At 37.2% G+C, this 15,662-nt stretch overlaps 1 protein-coding gene across 2 annotated transcripts in view; it reads right to left on the reverse strand.

Moving 5' to 3' along the window:
* Positions 1 to 15,662, reverse strand: part of TBC1D5 (TBC1 domain family, member 5) — a 298,599-nt gene that overhangs the window by 112,365 nt on the left and 170,572 nt on the right. For both annotated transcript variants that reach the window (XM_009329508.1, XM_009329507.1), the window contains exon 12: positions 12,607 to 12,779. In XM_009329508.1, coding sequence (XP_009327783.1) covers positions 12,607 to 12,779 — 173 coding nt within the window. The remainder of the gene's footprint in view (positions 1 to 12,606; positions 12,780 to 15,662) is intronic.

Genomic DNA, 15,662 nt, shown 5'->3' on the forward strand with positions numbered 1-15,662 from the left:
CCGGCCCTGGTTTCAGGCGGCGGCTGCGGGGGGCACCGGGACCCCGGTTCAAATCCCGCGAACGGGCGGGGCAAAGGCGGGCTCCCTGGGCTCTCCGGCAGCGTATTTTTTCATGCCTTTACCGAATTTCCACCTCGAGCAACCCTAGTCAGAGTAAGCAATAAACCCATCCCGACGCCCGCACTGCCGCCGTGAGGTCTTGTGCCTATTTCTATGCTGAGGCACGTGTACTGTGCGGCGTGGAGAGGCGTCTGTCCCTCTTGGATCTAACCACGGCCGGGCTAAGCAGCGGTGAAGGATGAACAGTGCTACAGCTGGAAAAACATCTTACGGAAGACGAAGGCTTAGTTACGGTGGAGGTAGAGTGCAAACGTGAAACACTCCAAGGTTCCCCCCCAGAAGGACTACGTGAAGTAGGATTTAAATCAATGTCACCCATGGGGATTCACACAAAGATAGCCAACTGGAAGCACTGAAGAAGTAAATTATTTTATCAGAGAAGGAAAAATTAAAGGCAGGCAGTTCTCTAAATGCTAAAATTATTACAATACGCTAAAGAAATATCTCCGCGTTTGTAGTAAATACATATACATTGATATGCTCTGAATTAATGGTCAATTTAACACGCATGCTAAATTTTACGCAAAACAAGATTCTTAATTCACTTGGGTTAATAAACATAAAATTCTGATAATTACAGATACAATAATGTCATATGAGCACTTTAAACATATGCTGTGGGAATTAAATCCTGGCTATTCCTGCCCACTGAGGACCAGTTTTTAATCTTCGATGCATGATATGTAGTAATGGATTTTACGAGTTGACTTTTTTGAATTTGATGATCAGGTTAATGAAATTTATAATGATATTTTTCACACCAAGTTCAAAATAGTAGTTAACTCCTTGGCAGAGGAATTCAGATTGGACATGTAATGGATGTACCAGCAACTGCTGGTATGAAAGGATTAATCATCATTTTAGACTTTTATTAAATTAGATAAAATGGGATAGGCATGAATCAGAATATATAACAATTAATCACTGAACTTTATTGAGTCTTCTAAAAATCTGACTTGCTCCTGAGTTGATAACTAATCTAGGCCATTCTGCACCAGTTTGACAAACTCTCTAGATAATGACTGTGACTAGAACATTAATAATACCGTCATTTAACAACAAAATATTTATTCTCTATGCGAATTATGTTTTTTTAACATTTGCAGATGCTGAAGGAAATACCCGTGTCTTAGTCACCCCAAAACCTTGTGATTCAGCTCATTCTTTGCTGTTGAAATCTTTTGCTTTTATATATTTGCTTGTTTTTTGAAATTTAGGTGATGCATACGCCAGTGTGCACAGTTGACCAAAATTTTTGGTATATCCAACTAGCATTTAATGTAAATTGTTACAGCTATACACACTGGAATTGCTAGAAAATAAAAATTACTAAACTTTTGAAGTTTATTTATTGATCGCCGAGAACCACCCCAGCTAAATTACCATAAACCTCAACATCACAACAACTACTAATCCAGCTAATAGGAATTAAGGGAGATGGAAGATACATAATAAGCATCTGGGGGATATGGAATTTATCCCATGAGTGCAGTAAAGAGCTCATAATTTAAGAGTGCCAAAACCCAAGTGCATCATGAAGGTCTTTCCTCACAAGTGACATTAATTGCATATCCCACAGATGCTTATTACATATTCTATTTATACCTCCAAGAAGCAAAATATTCGTTTAAAGTTTAAAGGTTTAGTACTGCTTAAGCACAATGTAACACAGCTGTCTCATGATGTCACAGGGAGTATCAAAGGCTGCAGCAGAGAGTCATAATGTAAGAAATAGTTTAGACAGAAGATAAATCAAGGGATGCGTTTCGGCAGGAGAGTCCCAGAGCTCAGATGTACAGTAAAGCAGGATGCATAACTAAGTACTTTGGTCGGATATGGGATTACACCATTAAAAAGGTTTTTCTGATTACGGTTATTGAAATAAGAAAAAGGAGAATTAAATCTATTTCAATTCTTTTAAACAGTTTTTCAATATACATAACATGTCAAACCGTTAATACTAATATATGAATTGCTAAGGTCAAAGATGCCATTAGCTTTTCCACTCTTCAGTCTATACAAATATAATGTGTCATCGTTAACGTTTCTAGATATTAAGCACATTGGTATGTTGCAAACTTTCTGTGGGAATTCTATTGCCTGATTATTCTTGTGCGATTTCTCTCACAGATAAGTAAGACAATGAGGAGAATTCTTTGATTCAAGATGTCCCATATACTTCTAGTTAACTGGATGTGCATTATTAAAAAAAAAACCCAAACCTGACATTGCCGATTTTGCATGTCATTCCCGCATGTACTTGTTAGGAGAAATGGAATAAACCACAAGGCCCAAGCTTAAACTCCAACAGCTCACACAACATTATTGATGTAAGTTGTAAGCAACTAAGGACTGTGTTTAGATGTTGTCTGGAATTTTGATTTAAGCACTGTAACGATATTTAATAACATACAACATATTACTGCTGCTACATTGCACACGTGAGTATGTGTATAGATTTTTCCACGGTATCAAAATATTTTTTACAAACTTCTCCACCTCTGCTAATAAAAATCTGGTAGCATTATTGGTAGGAGTAACAGCAATCAGAAGCAGGGGGAGTTTCATTATATTGTATTTTATTACATTACATTATATTACAAACTTAAAGGACAGAAAATATGAAATTTCTTTTCTCTCTCCCCTCTCTCAATACCAAGAGCAAAATAAAATATATTGCTTGTGTGGCATTCAAAGATCACTGTATTGGACACTTTTTCAGACTTCAGGGACAAAAGCATTTATATAAAGGTAATCAGAGAAAGCATGCTAACATGGTCCTGATTTTACATAAGGTGAAAAGAAGTAAAGAAAAGCAGATCATGAAAAATTACAGATGACAATGTAAAGGCCTATGAAAAGAGATGCTCTCTCGTGGACTTCCCAAGCTGATGTTATATTGGGTGATGACATTTTGCCTCTCTGAAATTTGGGAATTACTGTTCTGTTGTCAATACATTCAATACTGAATAACAAGGTCTAGGTGCATCCACTGCCTTCTTCCCTTACAAACAGTGATATCTGGAAATTCAAGGAAGTCATCAATGGCAGTTCATATCAGGCTGCAAATGGTATGTTAAGAGTGTTTTCAGAGGAAGAAAAAGAGCAGCACCCTTGGCTTTCTGTAAAAATTAAAGTGTGACTCATTGATTGATTTCAAAACATGTATTTGAAACCAGCTCCTACTCTTGTCTGCTTTTGTTCTTTTTCACTAGGCAATTCTATTTTGCAGTGTTGTGCACAGATTTTCTCGCCAAAAAGTGTGGGGCCTTCACGCTAAATTACGTAACTTAACCCTTTAGGGCCTTGTGCTATTACATTCAGTACGAGGGGTGATGAAATATTCCCATTATTTTTTCAATATTAGTTTGGTAAAATAATTCCAGTTTTAGAAATGTTTCTCAAACATAATTTCTCATTCTCTACCTAGACTAAAATATTGTGAATTCATACAATATGCAAAAGTTACACAAAATTGTGCACCCTAATTAACAGCACTACTTTTGAGCAACCTATTCCTGTGACCTGTGTTAATGGATTTTATTCTTCGGATATGGCTGGCTTGTTTTAATATTTCATAGGATACTTTGAAAAATTCTTGCTCAAAACCACATCAGAACTAGAAAAAATACTCAAGGCATGCACCGGTTTGGAACGATTTTTTTTTTATTGCTGAAACTTCTACAACTCTAGCAAGATGTTGGAAAGCGGTTCACAAGGTCATGGAGAACTACTATCCAGCCCACCCATTTTAAAAGTTAGGACAGTCAGTTTGTATTATTTTCAGGTCAGGACCTTTTCCTGTTGCACGCACTTCCAGTGCCGCCATCTATTTATCCAATTCGAGAACTCCCAATAAAACAACTGTCAGAGACAACTCAGAACATATAATCCGAATTATATAGGTTGTCTGCAGGATTCCACACCTCTTTTTTTTCCCCCCTCCCAAACCCTTACCTCAGTCTGTAAGATTTGGTTAGACTGAAGGGGGAGAGAACACTGTCCATAGGGGTAGAAATGGCTATCCAAGAACTATGCTCGGTATCTGAAATGGAAACAGGAGGTGGACTGACTTGGCTACCTGGTGAACTATTACTTTTGTGGGGAGAAAAAGCAAAAAGGAAGCATTCTTACCAATGCTGACACTATACTGCCTTTCATTTTCCAGATTAACTGCATTCTATTGGGCAACCAGACACCTTTAGAGAAAACCCAGACTGTCCATATTCCTATAGAATTACTATTTCACTAATTTTCAACAACATTTTCATTAAGGATGAATTGTCGTTTCAGGATATAATTTTCTGCTAAAACTAAGGACTCAGATGAAAATGACCCTGGAGAGCTAGATGATTGTCCTCCTAGGCCGAGGGAGACTCAGACTGAAGAATGTGCTATCCCTGAAGTTGACATTCCACACCTTAAGGCAGTTCACTAACTATTGCTTTTTCTTGAACGCAAATCCCGTCATTCTTCTCCTCACCCATGAAAATCCAAAATGGCCTGGTTTGTTCTGACATGGAATAATAACAAAATATTAAAAACTTTTGAGTTTTTTATGAAATCTAACTCCTGTGCTTCCAACAGGCTTACATTGTGCATTTAAGTATTTCATGCTCGTTTGTTGAAAGATTTAAAAAAAAATTCTATCTGCACTACCCACTTGATCCCAGTTGTGTTTAAAGACAACAGTATAACTTTTAAATTTTATGATTTAGGCACTAAATTGTTTACTATCTCTTGCCATTGCTCTTCTTGAGGCTGCTCTTTGTATTCTAGCAGAGGTTCCTCTTCACGTGGCTCTTTTTTATGTGCAACGAGATGATACAAAAGAACAGAAAGATTCTCAGGGCTACCTTCTGTCTGTCTTAGTCTTCAGACTATCTTTCGATATTGGCTTTTATCTTAAGGACTGATGACGGGATGATCTTTCCCTGCTGGATGGTGCACACAGTTCTCTTCATTACTTTATTATCATTTCTAAAGGTAGGTCTTCACAGGAAAATAAAGGGTGTGCTAGTGTGTCCTGGTTCCGGCAAGGATAGACTTAATTTCCTACCTTAGTAGCTGGTACAGTGCTGTGTTTTGGATTTAGGATGAGAACAAAGTTGATAAGGCACCAATGTTTTAGTTGTTGCTAGGTAATGCTTACACTAGCCAAGGACTTTTTAGTTTCCCATGCTCTACCGACTGAGAAGGCTGGAGGTGCACAGGAAGCTGGGAGGGGGCACAGCCAAATTGGCCAAAGAAACGTTCCATACCATGTGACGTCATGCTCAGTACATAAACTGGGGAAAGCTGGCTGGGGGGGGCCGCTACTCGGGGACTGGCTGGGCATCGGTCGGCGGGTGGTGAGCAATTGTACTGTGCATCACTTGCTTTGTGTATTATTATTATTATTATTATCATCTTATTATTATAATTTTATGTCAATTATTAAACTGTTTTTATCTCAACCCACAAGTTTTTCTCACTTGTGCTTTTCCAATTCTCTCCCCCATCCCACTGGGTGGGGGGGAGTGAGCAAGCGGCTGTGTGGTGCTTAGTTGCCGACTGAGGCTAAACCACGACATAGTGACATATGTTTGCATGCCCATACTAACTTGATTCAGATAGACCAGGTAAGAATAAGCAGTGAGGATGAAGCACTGGTTAACCAAAACATGAATTATCCACAGGCCTGGATTCTACAGGAAATGCTTTGGTTGCTAGCAAGTGCTTAAGTCCAAAGTGCTGTATTCTACCTACTCACATCATGTTAACATGGGCATGTTATCAGTTTCATTTTTCAGGCATATGCTGAGATAATTGCCTTCCACAACAGTTACTTGACCTACCTATTGCCTTTTCTGTACCAAATTCCAACATGAGTTTTCTAGACTAAGTTCTGTGTCATTGAAAGAAACAAAATGATAGACTAAATTAAACAGTACTGGCTAACCTGAACAGCTGATGTGATTTAAGTATAAAGAAAGCAAAGGAGAAGTAAATACTTGATAAATGGCATCTTAAATTCCTTACTAGAGCAGAGCTTCTCCATTCATTGTTCAGCTTTTATAGTCAATAGCTATTGACTACAAAGTAAAAGAAAAAAAAAAAGACAAAGCCTTCCAAACACCTGTATATATTCCTACTAAATTCATCACAGGTTTCAGAAGATATTTATTCTATTCAAATCCACTGGTCTCTAAGCCTACTTATGTTTAATGCCACCAGATTTTTTTTTTTTTAAGGGTATGTGACAAAAGTCAAAATGGAAGCTTTCTTGCTTGTTTCTTTCCCAGATACAGATAATTCCCTGTACTTCATATGGGAAGCACATCACCTGCATCAAGGAGCAACATAATGACAAATCTGCATTCCATCCTCACAGCCATCCAGTACTACTCATTATCATCTCAGCACATAATTATGCGTCAGGAGAGTAAAACTCAGATGAACACTTTTGACACCTCAACCAATCCTTCATTCTGTTTATAGAGTGGGCTTTTACATTATGTATATGTTAAAATCTTAAGTCTAAGCTTAGACTAAAATACTATTTGTGACAGTTGGGGAAAAAGGATAAAATTGAAAGTTCATCATAATTTTCAACCTAATACACAATAAGAAGCGGCACAAAATGAAATATACATTTTTTCAATCAACGAACCAGGAAGCTTTTTGGAGAAACTCAACAATGAGCAACTGAAATCTATCACTTAAGAACATGAAAGGGTGAATAGCCTCACTTCAAAACAGAAGAAAAGCAGCTTCTAGAGTTTAGTAGGATCTGCTTGCTGCCTGAAAGTAAGATACCTACCCTGATGCTTCAAGAATTGTCCACATTTATTTGCACAGAGCAAATCCTCTGAGTTAGTAAACCATTGCAATACAACTGGTATGTCAACAGTAGGTGAGGCAATGCCTCTCTCCATCAAAATATATTGTAGCTTTCTAAATTAGCTTCAGATGTGTTTTCTTCTGTCACCTAACTTTGAACTTACAGGTTTCTTCTTACAATACCTTTTTCACTATGCAAGATAGAATTTGTAGTAATGTCTTCAGATGTCTGAATCAGCCCCCAAAAGCTTTATCTAAAAGCCCAGTAGACTGTATCTCTTCTTAATTTGTGGGACCAACAGTGGATGGTAACCTTTCTTAGAAAGACCTGTTCATTTGGCATTAAATCCTTAGCAAGCCCTCTACTGACAGACAAACTAGGATTTATATTCCATTAAAATCTGCTTTATATGTAACACTTTGTTTAAGTCAAACAGAAAATAATTACTGGAAATCAACAGCAATACCAGTTACTAAGTTCAGGATTAATTTGGTCCTGGACATTCAAATGAGAATTATTACTTTGTTCAGAAAGACTTTGTATTTGCTTAGTCTTAGCTACTGCTAGATACTAATTTATTTTAATAGCAAGGCCAGATTTTGGTGGTTCCCCTACTACATGCACAATAGCTCAAAGTTGCTTTCATTGTAATTGCTGTCCAACTAATTGATGACACTGGATTAAAAACTACAGAGGAACTGTAATTGGTTTGGACCGTGCCATAAATTCTCTCTCTCATTTTTTTGGTGAAGTGTGAGAATCCAAAATAAACCCAGGCATCCTGGATGATCTGTAAAGTTCTCCTTAGCAAGACTGATCTTTGATCTACTTTTTATGGAGATCATGAAGATTTCTTACTCTGATGACTAGTGGGATATTTTTTTTTTTTCCTGGATACAATGAATATGATTTCTGTTCCCATACTGCACAGGTAAAATCCTTTAAATTCTCCCTCCAGAGACCAATATGGTTATGGAAAAGAATACTGCCTGCTACCATAATGGCATGGGAGAGAAACTAAAACAGGTGGATGCCCCACAGCAGTGCTCATAGCAAAGCAACTAAGAATAGTAATAGTGGAGCAGCACATCTGCTGTTGACTTTGCTGTAACATAACCTTTCTAACGCTATCTTCAAATCTACACTCGTGCCTAGTTACCCTGTAACTTAGTTTGCATCCTTCTCTTTTTTTTTCCCTTTGCTTCATGAGATAGGCTTCTTCCTGAAGTATAATTGTGGTATCAGCCTAAAGGGCTGAAACTGCCTCTCGAAGTGCAGTAGGCAGTATGTCTATCTGATTGATCATCACAAAGCAGAGTGGCAGCGGGAGGCAAAGTCATCGGCACTGAATGTTCTAAGAAGGCCTTTTTTTGTACTGAGATTAAGCCATCATGAAATATTTACACTCACTTCTGCATGCGCTTTATTGTCTGTTGGATATGTGCTTAGAAAGAGTTTGCTTAACCAATATAATACTGCCATCAGTGTTATGATGCAGAAGCTAGTGAGTTTATGCCAACAGTTAATTTTTGTTCTTAAATAAAGCTTTTTACACTTACGCCTTGTCATCATCTTTGTGTGCATTATTTCTATACAACCGTATCATATATATTTACATGATCTGGCTGTACTTATTGCATGCAGTTCTATTCATTTGATGCAATATAATTCACTTTGAAACCCTCAGTACATAAAATAAAGTAGTAATAATGATATTATGTGGGACTTTTCCAATTGATTCATCTTTTCAATGAAATGTAAAAGAAGTCTTCTACTACAAATTACTATAAACGGAAGAAAATGTCCTAAAATACAGATACATGAAGAGTTTCCTCAAACCGTGTCCTTTCGCAAGCTGAGAGCACAACCTGCCTAATTTGCCACTGCAAACACTGGCCACTGCAGAAAGTGCAGAATGGTTTTGCAATAATTATTTTGTACTTCAACATGAATTAGATGTAAGGGTCAAAGAAATTAACACTAGAATACCATTTAATCTAGGGCATTAATCATTGTTAACTCATCTAATTTTACAATTAAACTGAATATTCAATCTGTCAACCCTTCAGAGTATCCAATCTTTTCGTTCAATCTTAGCATTTTTTTGTTTTTATTTAGAGAAAAGTTTATTATCAGGAAGCATGTCACTGAACTGTTAATGCAATCAATTCCTTTTAATTTTCAAACCATTCTTGTGCTTTACTTTACAAAGTACAAAATTAGATACGATTAGATAATTATTATAGTTTGGTTAGACTGTACGCAATTCGCGGTGCTACCAGGAACGTGAAACAATGTTACTCTGCAAAACATTATCTTCGGGTCTAAAAACAAGCTAGAGACACGGCAAATAAAGAAGACTGAAGAACGATAAGGCACAAAGCCTTTATCTCTGTATTGCTGGTTCCATTTCGGCTGATATTAACAGCAGCTGAATAATTATCACAAGGATACGCAGCGGCTGACTGCAAGTGAATGAACGTGCGGTCTCACAAAATTTCCAGCTACAGCAGTTCCTGTGCTAAGGCTGCTGCTGTGTATGACACCAACCTGAATGGCCAGAGGACAGAAGTACGGCGTAGCCAGGACCCTAGTACACCTTGCTGTACCTAGCAGGGTTCTGTTTCTGATCAGCGATGAAATGAGACAGCCAGGTAATGCGAAGTCTGTTCACCGATGCCCTCCAGGAGAAAAAGAAATCCACTCCCTTGGGCTGAAACTTCACAAAATGTAAACTACCCAGAGAAAAGATTTCTGCTAAACTGGCAGCACCTCCCAGCATGCAGCCCGGCATACCAGGCTGAGGCTAATGACACCATGGTTTGCAGAGGACTAACTGATGAAGAAAAAATAAAGATTTTTCACATTGGTATGATAAACACTATCATGCGTATACTTTTCCACAAAACCAGCATACAACCTTTGCACTACTGGAAAGCAACCACAATTAATGAGTCGTAGAAATGCCTGTTAAAGTTGGTCTTGTAAGCAGGTAAGCGTAATTTCAAGAAGTGTGTAACCACATTTTATTTTGAAGGACAGTTTCTGAACGTGGAAGTGTACAACAGACCAGAGTACCTGACCTCCCAGCAGAGCAAGCCTCCCTAGTGGTTGAAAAATAAAAGGACTATTTGTAAACATCAAAGGTTGAAATCAATTGTATCAAAATACAGAGAGTAAGTAAGAATTGTTTCTACCTTGCCCCAGGAGGTTATAGAAGGATGCAAAGTATAAAATACTATATTTTTAAATAAGAAGATTGTATAACTTGTGCAGGCGAGGGGAGACTGCCACTAAATACAAGCCTTTCGTGTTGATTCTTTTCACCAGTAATGCCATTAATATCTTTTGAAGGAAGTTCCCAGTCTTCCTTCTACCATTTGTGTATTTTTTGAGTGATATCAAGGCTGACAGATGAGTATTTATTGTTGGCAAATCCAACAAACTTCAGCAAAACAATAAACTTCAACAAAAAGCTCACATGAATGCTGCGCTTGGGTTATGTTTAGCAATTATTAATAACCTATTATGTTTAAGAAATGCTGTTTCTAGTTCAAGAAATGTTAAATATAGGAAAAGATCCAGCAGCTGAGACTGTCAGCTGGCTCACTACTGGAAATTACTATTCTGAAGAGTTCAGACATCATTAAAGGTGAGAATAATACAACACAGTCATGTTCCTTTCCCTTTCTTTTTCTCCTGTCCTCTATATTAAATCAGAAATCAGAGAAGGATATGACCTCACAGGCAACCTACTTTCCTCTTCTGCCAATGCAGACTCATTCTGTATGATACTATCCATTTCTGAGAGCTTTTCAAAGCCTGTCTTTAAAATATTCTGATGGTTTTTCCTTTGTTAATTTTGATATATTATTTTACAGTCTAACAGCTCCCTGTTAGTAAGGTTTTCCTGATAGTCAGCCTGAAGCTCTCTCTCATAATTCATTCCCTTAACTGTAAATTTCTTTATTCAGATTCAGTTCTATTTATGCCACACCAGACTGCACCATTCTTCTGTTATTATAATGTTATGTTTTGAGCTAAAGTCTAATTTTTTTCTTTCAATTATTTCTCTTACTGAAAGGCAAAATCTTATACTGAAGTGAATACCTACAGTACAAATTATTTTTGCCCCAAAATATGTTTGCAAATTTCTGAGGTTTATCTTATTTTATTTTCTGTGTGTTTTCAAAAGCCTTCATAAAAAAGAAACACTGTCTTTTTGTTTTCCTTGATACTTATACTGCCTACTTATTCATTACTACCCCTGAAGTTTATTAAGGATGCTTGCTTTCTCTTCCAGAGTAGTGAAGATATTAAGAAAATACACAACTCTACACTATGCAAAAAATACTGTAATAGGACAATCTGTCCTCTTCATACTTTTAATACCTTGAGTTTACTTGGCGTATTCTTCCTCTCCCTGTAACCCATTCCTGTCAAAACTATTTAAATAAGTTTTGTAGAATTACATTTATCTTCCTAATATATGTTATTTGTAAGTCTGGGACTACTACTTAGTCTTAGTTCAACTCTTCTCTTGAGGGTATGCTATGTCTCAGCATTTTTCCATTTTACTATAACATCAAATTAGACTTTAATGTTAAGTATTGCAGTTATGGCCTGACATTTACACAGTCACCTTTTCCCTCCCTTTATAAATTTTCTATTGAGTTGTTAAATGTAATTCACAGTTACACTTGGAAATTCATGCCTATAAATGAAACCTTTTTTTTTTTATTTAAGGCAAAGCCAACCTTATTTTAAATCATTGCGAAAAGTAAAAAAAAAATTAAAAGCATCATTTTTCTGTCACTGTAACTGCACATATAGCTTGCTAACTCTTTAAGGAATGATCAAAATGAATCAAATGTCCAGAATTTCAGATGATGAAGGCAAACTTCTTCCTCAAAACCACAGTCAATTCACAGTTACTCATGGTTCATCCAAGTTGCACGCTCTGTATTGACCGAGACTGACTATAGCAGCCGTAACTGGTTTGGATGCAATGCTGTGCAAACACGTGGACAAGGCCATACCCAAAGTCGCACCTGGCCCAATAAGGCCCCCTGGAATGGGGGCACACAATACATGACCAGCTGAATGGATCTGAGCCAGCTTAATGGAAAAAGGACTACCTGGGCTGACTCCGCATACCGACACTTCATTATCTCCATGCCTTAATTTTTAACGTGCTCCACCACACCTGTATTACCAGTATCCAAAACCCCATTATTGCAATAGGGGAAAGTTCACTGATACTGAATTGGTGATAAAATTAAGTAAATAAACCAATCAATGCTAATAATTTTCCCCTTCCCCCCTTCTTTGTGTCCTATTATCCCATGTCTTCTTATAGGAAAACCACAGGTAGAATATGTACTCGATTCAGTATGTACTCCATCACTGCAACTGGGAGTCTTCGTCAAGTTCTCTAATATGTAGCTGAATGGACTTTATCTGCACTGGGAATGCCACTGTCACAAATGCAACAGTGGGGTGTCATTTACTGTAATGTTGCCAATTGAGTAAATTCTCAGACATAAGCAGTACTTCTCTTTTCAGCCCCGTTCCTCTAATCCTAAATTTAAGGAAAAAAAGTCCTAATATAATGAAATAAAAATAGAAGGAATTAAATTAAATAATGCTTTGCAAACACTTACAGTCCATAAATCTGTGGAGCAATTTCCAGACGGTTCAGATGCATGTACAGCTCAATATCATGTTTCTTCAGCAGATGATCCTGAATTTGGTTTACCTTCGCTACAATAGCAATAGATGGGCCTAAGTCCTGTGGCCTTGCAAATGGCATAGGTGTAATCATCATATCTTTCTCCTGCAGACACAGAAAACGGGGAAAAAAAAAGAACATCCCATGAAGCCTTACTGTCTAAAGGGATTGTCTACAAGAGATTTGTTTTGTTGTAATCATTGGCTTCCAAATAAACATAAAAATATTAATAACTCGTTTCTTTTCCAGGAAAAGAGGAATCTCAAGTATCCACTTCTGTGGAAGGTATTGTGGGATTCCCCTTCCCAGGCGTGCCAAGGTTCATTGCCTCGTTCTGCACATCAATTTTTACGTGCGTGCTTTACTTTTCATGCTCTGACAAAGTGTTGACAGCTTTATTTTAGCTTTAATATCAGCAGACTGAGTCAGTCCAGAGCAAAGCAGATGAATGGTAACTTAGTAGAGAATATATGCCCTCAGAGGACAATAAATTGCATACCAAATAGGAAATAACTTATTTTCAAACAATCCGTTCTAAACAGGCTTCCCTTGCTCAGAAAAGCTGGTGGCTGTACTTTGAAATCTACACAATTTTGATAAAGCATCAGAAAACTGTTAAAGTAAAAAAGAAATAGAACAGTGAGATGAACCTCATGGTTAGAAGGTAGTTGGTTGGACCTAAAGGTTGTGCAAAACTATGTCATGATCTAGAACATGGCATACACCAAGTGAAAACAGAGGAGGAAAACTACTAGAGTATTAGCATCCCTGAACCTGATACTGCTTTAAATTTGTTCTTCTTGCAAAAGAGTGAAGTACTATTGAAAAAGAGACAGAATGCTAGAAAGAAATGCAGCAAGTAATGAACCCCACTGAATAGGAAACATGTAAAAAGGAGGATGAGAAATAAAAAAGAACAAGTCAAACCTATCGAGAGAAAGACTGGGGAAAGGGAAAGGGAGAATTAAGCTGCCAGGAACAATATTAAAGTTATAAAAGAGGGAAAATTGGAACAGTTAGAAGACAAGATTTTGCAATGACTTTGATTGCAATCTGTCATCATGGCTCTCTGACCTGAAAGCTTCACTTTAAAAAATAGTTATTGTTTTTCTACCCTTTTGCTCGATATATTGATAGAGAAGCATTATCAAGGTCAAAGGGTTAATGCTTTCAGAAGACTTCATTACAGCTTAAACTGTTGAAAGACAAATTCACTGGGTTCAATACAGTGAAAAGCACATTATTTTTAACTTTCAATAACAAAGAAAGTTTTTTTTGTTGTATAAACTATCCCCAAGGTTGTTTCCTATGATTATAGTCCCTCTTCAACTCCATTCTTTCTGTATCAGCATTTTAAGAGGAAGGAAGAGAAGCACCCATATTTCACAGTCATTTACAACATGGTTTAACATTCAGCGAACATCTAATAATTTCTACAAAAAAGGCTATTTTCTATGTTGACCTCCTTTGCTTGAAATATTTTTTCTTAATTATTCAGTTTCTGTACTGCAGAAAATATTGTATGATGCTGAGCAGTGATTTCAGGTAGAATGTTTCTGTTTGAGGATCTGATCGATTATAAATTGTATCTTAAAATCTGCTTAATTGTTGCTTTGCTATGGCAATTGCAGCAAAGGGACTGATCTGTCTATTACAGTGCGGTGATTTTGCCATGCTATTGTGGTACCCAGACATATTCATTTACGATGCCCTAACAAATCTCTTGACAAAAGCTCCCTCAGACTGTCCAATAAAGCTCACTGAAATGACATCCTTTCATTCAAAATCTTTTCTGTTCTACCAAACAGAAATTTTAAATAAAACATCTAGCATTTTACGGCCTAATAAGAAATGTTGCTACTTACTTAAATACTAAAGTTCTTCACAGCTGCAGGTACGCTGAGAAAGGATATTTCTCCTACCTCCTTTTTTAATTATTCTATTAACTTCTTTATTACCAAATCGGACAGCCTTCTTTTCACCCTGATTTTTGTTTCTCCATTGTATGGCTATTTCTTATTGTTGTTTCAGACCCATTTCATTATTTTCTTGGTCACACGCTAGAATGCAAAATACTGAAAAAGGGTATCCACTAATCTCCTTCTAATCTACATAGAAAAACACTCTTAAAGTATGATATGATAACATTGCCTTAACGTTAAATGCCAGTCTATAGTAATTTTTTGTATAAACATATCAATTCATTTTTGAAACTAATCACAGAAGTCTGTAACTGTACGTATTCATAGACTGTGCATGTTCCATCAGTTGGCACATATCTGGGGTACGAACTTTACTGTGGTTTATTCAACTTGAGTTTAACTTCAGCTTGACTGCTGCATCCACTCATAACCCTGATGACTCAAAAGATCTGTATTTTTAAGCTTTTCTCGCTTGGAGGCATAGATTCTTGTATAGCAATCTCAACATTAGAATCTTTCTACTTAGTTGAACTTGTAATATGAGAAGACTAGCTAGTTACCCAGATTAGCCTTTACATGATTAGTTGTCTGTGGGTTTAAAGCCATCTTTACAGAATTAGAATATAGACTCTTATAAACACTGGCTCAAGCGTCAAAAGATTCCGAATATCAAAACTAACGCAAGCTTCCTCTTACGGAGGAGTGCCAAAACTGGAGTTACTTGTCACTTGCAGCATTTGTGCACCTTGGCATAATGCAGCACAGACACATTGCTGACTGTCAGACTGACTGACTATCAACATGGCTAAGTGCATCAAATAATATATGCTGGCTTGCCATTTTTAAAAGCATGAGATAAGTAAGTGGTATCCATCAAAATGCAGTTCATCAGCATCTCAGAAATTAACCCCATTGACAGAAATCTTCAAAGCATGACAGAATCTGTGGGGACGGCAGTTGCAGTCAGTAATCAGTGCCTTGACTGTCCATGCCTCCTGATTTGGTGCACTCCACCAAGAAGCTTAGCGGATGACTAGAGTGCATATGATATGCCTGTTGTCTCCTC

This window comes from Pygoscelis adeliae, unplaced genomic scaffold (assembly GCF_000699105.1).
Source record: "Pygoscelis adeliae isolate BGI_AS28 unplaced genomic scaffold, ASM69910v1 Scaffold8, whole genome shotgun sequence".
In the NCBI taxonomy this organism is placed as follows: Eukaryota; Metazoa; Chordata; class Aves; order Sphenisciformes; family Spheniscidae; genus Pygoscelis; species Pygoscelis adeliae.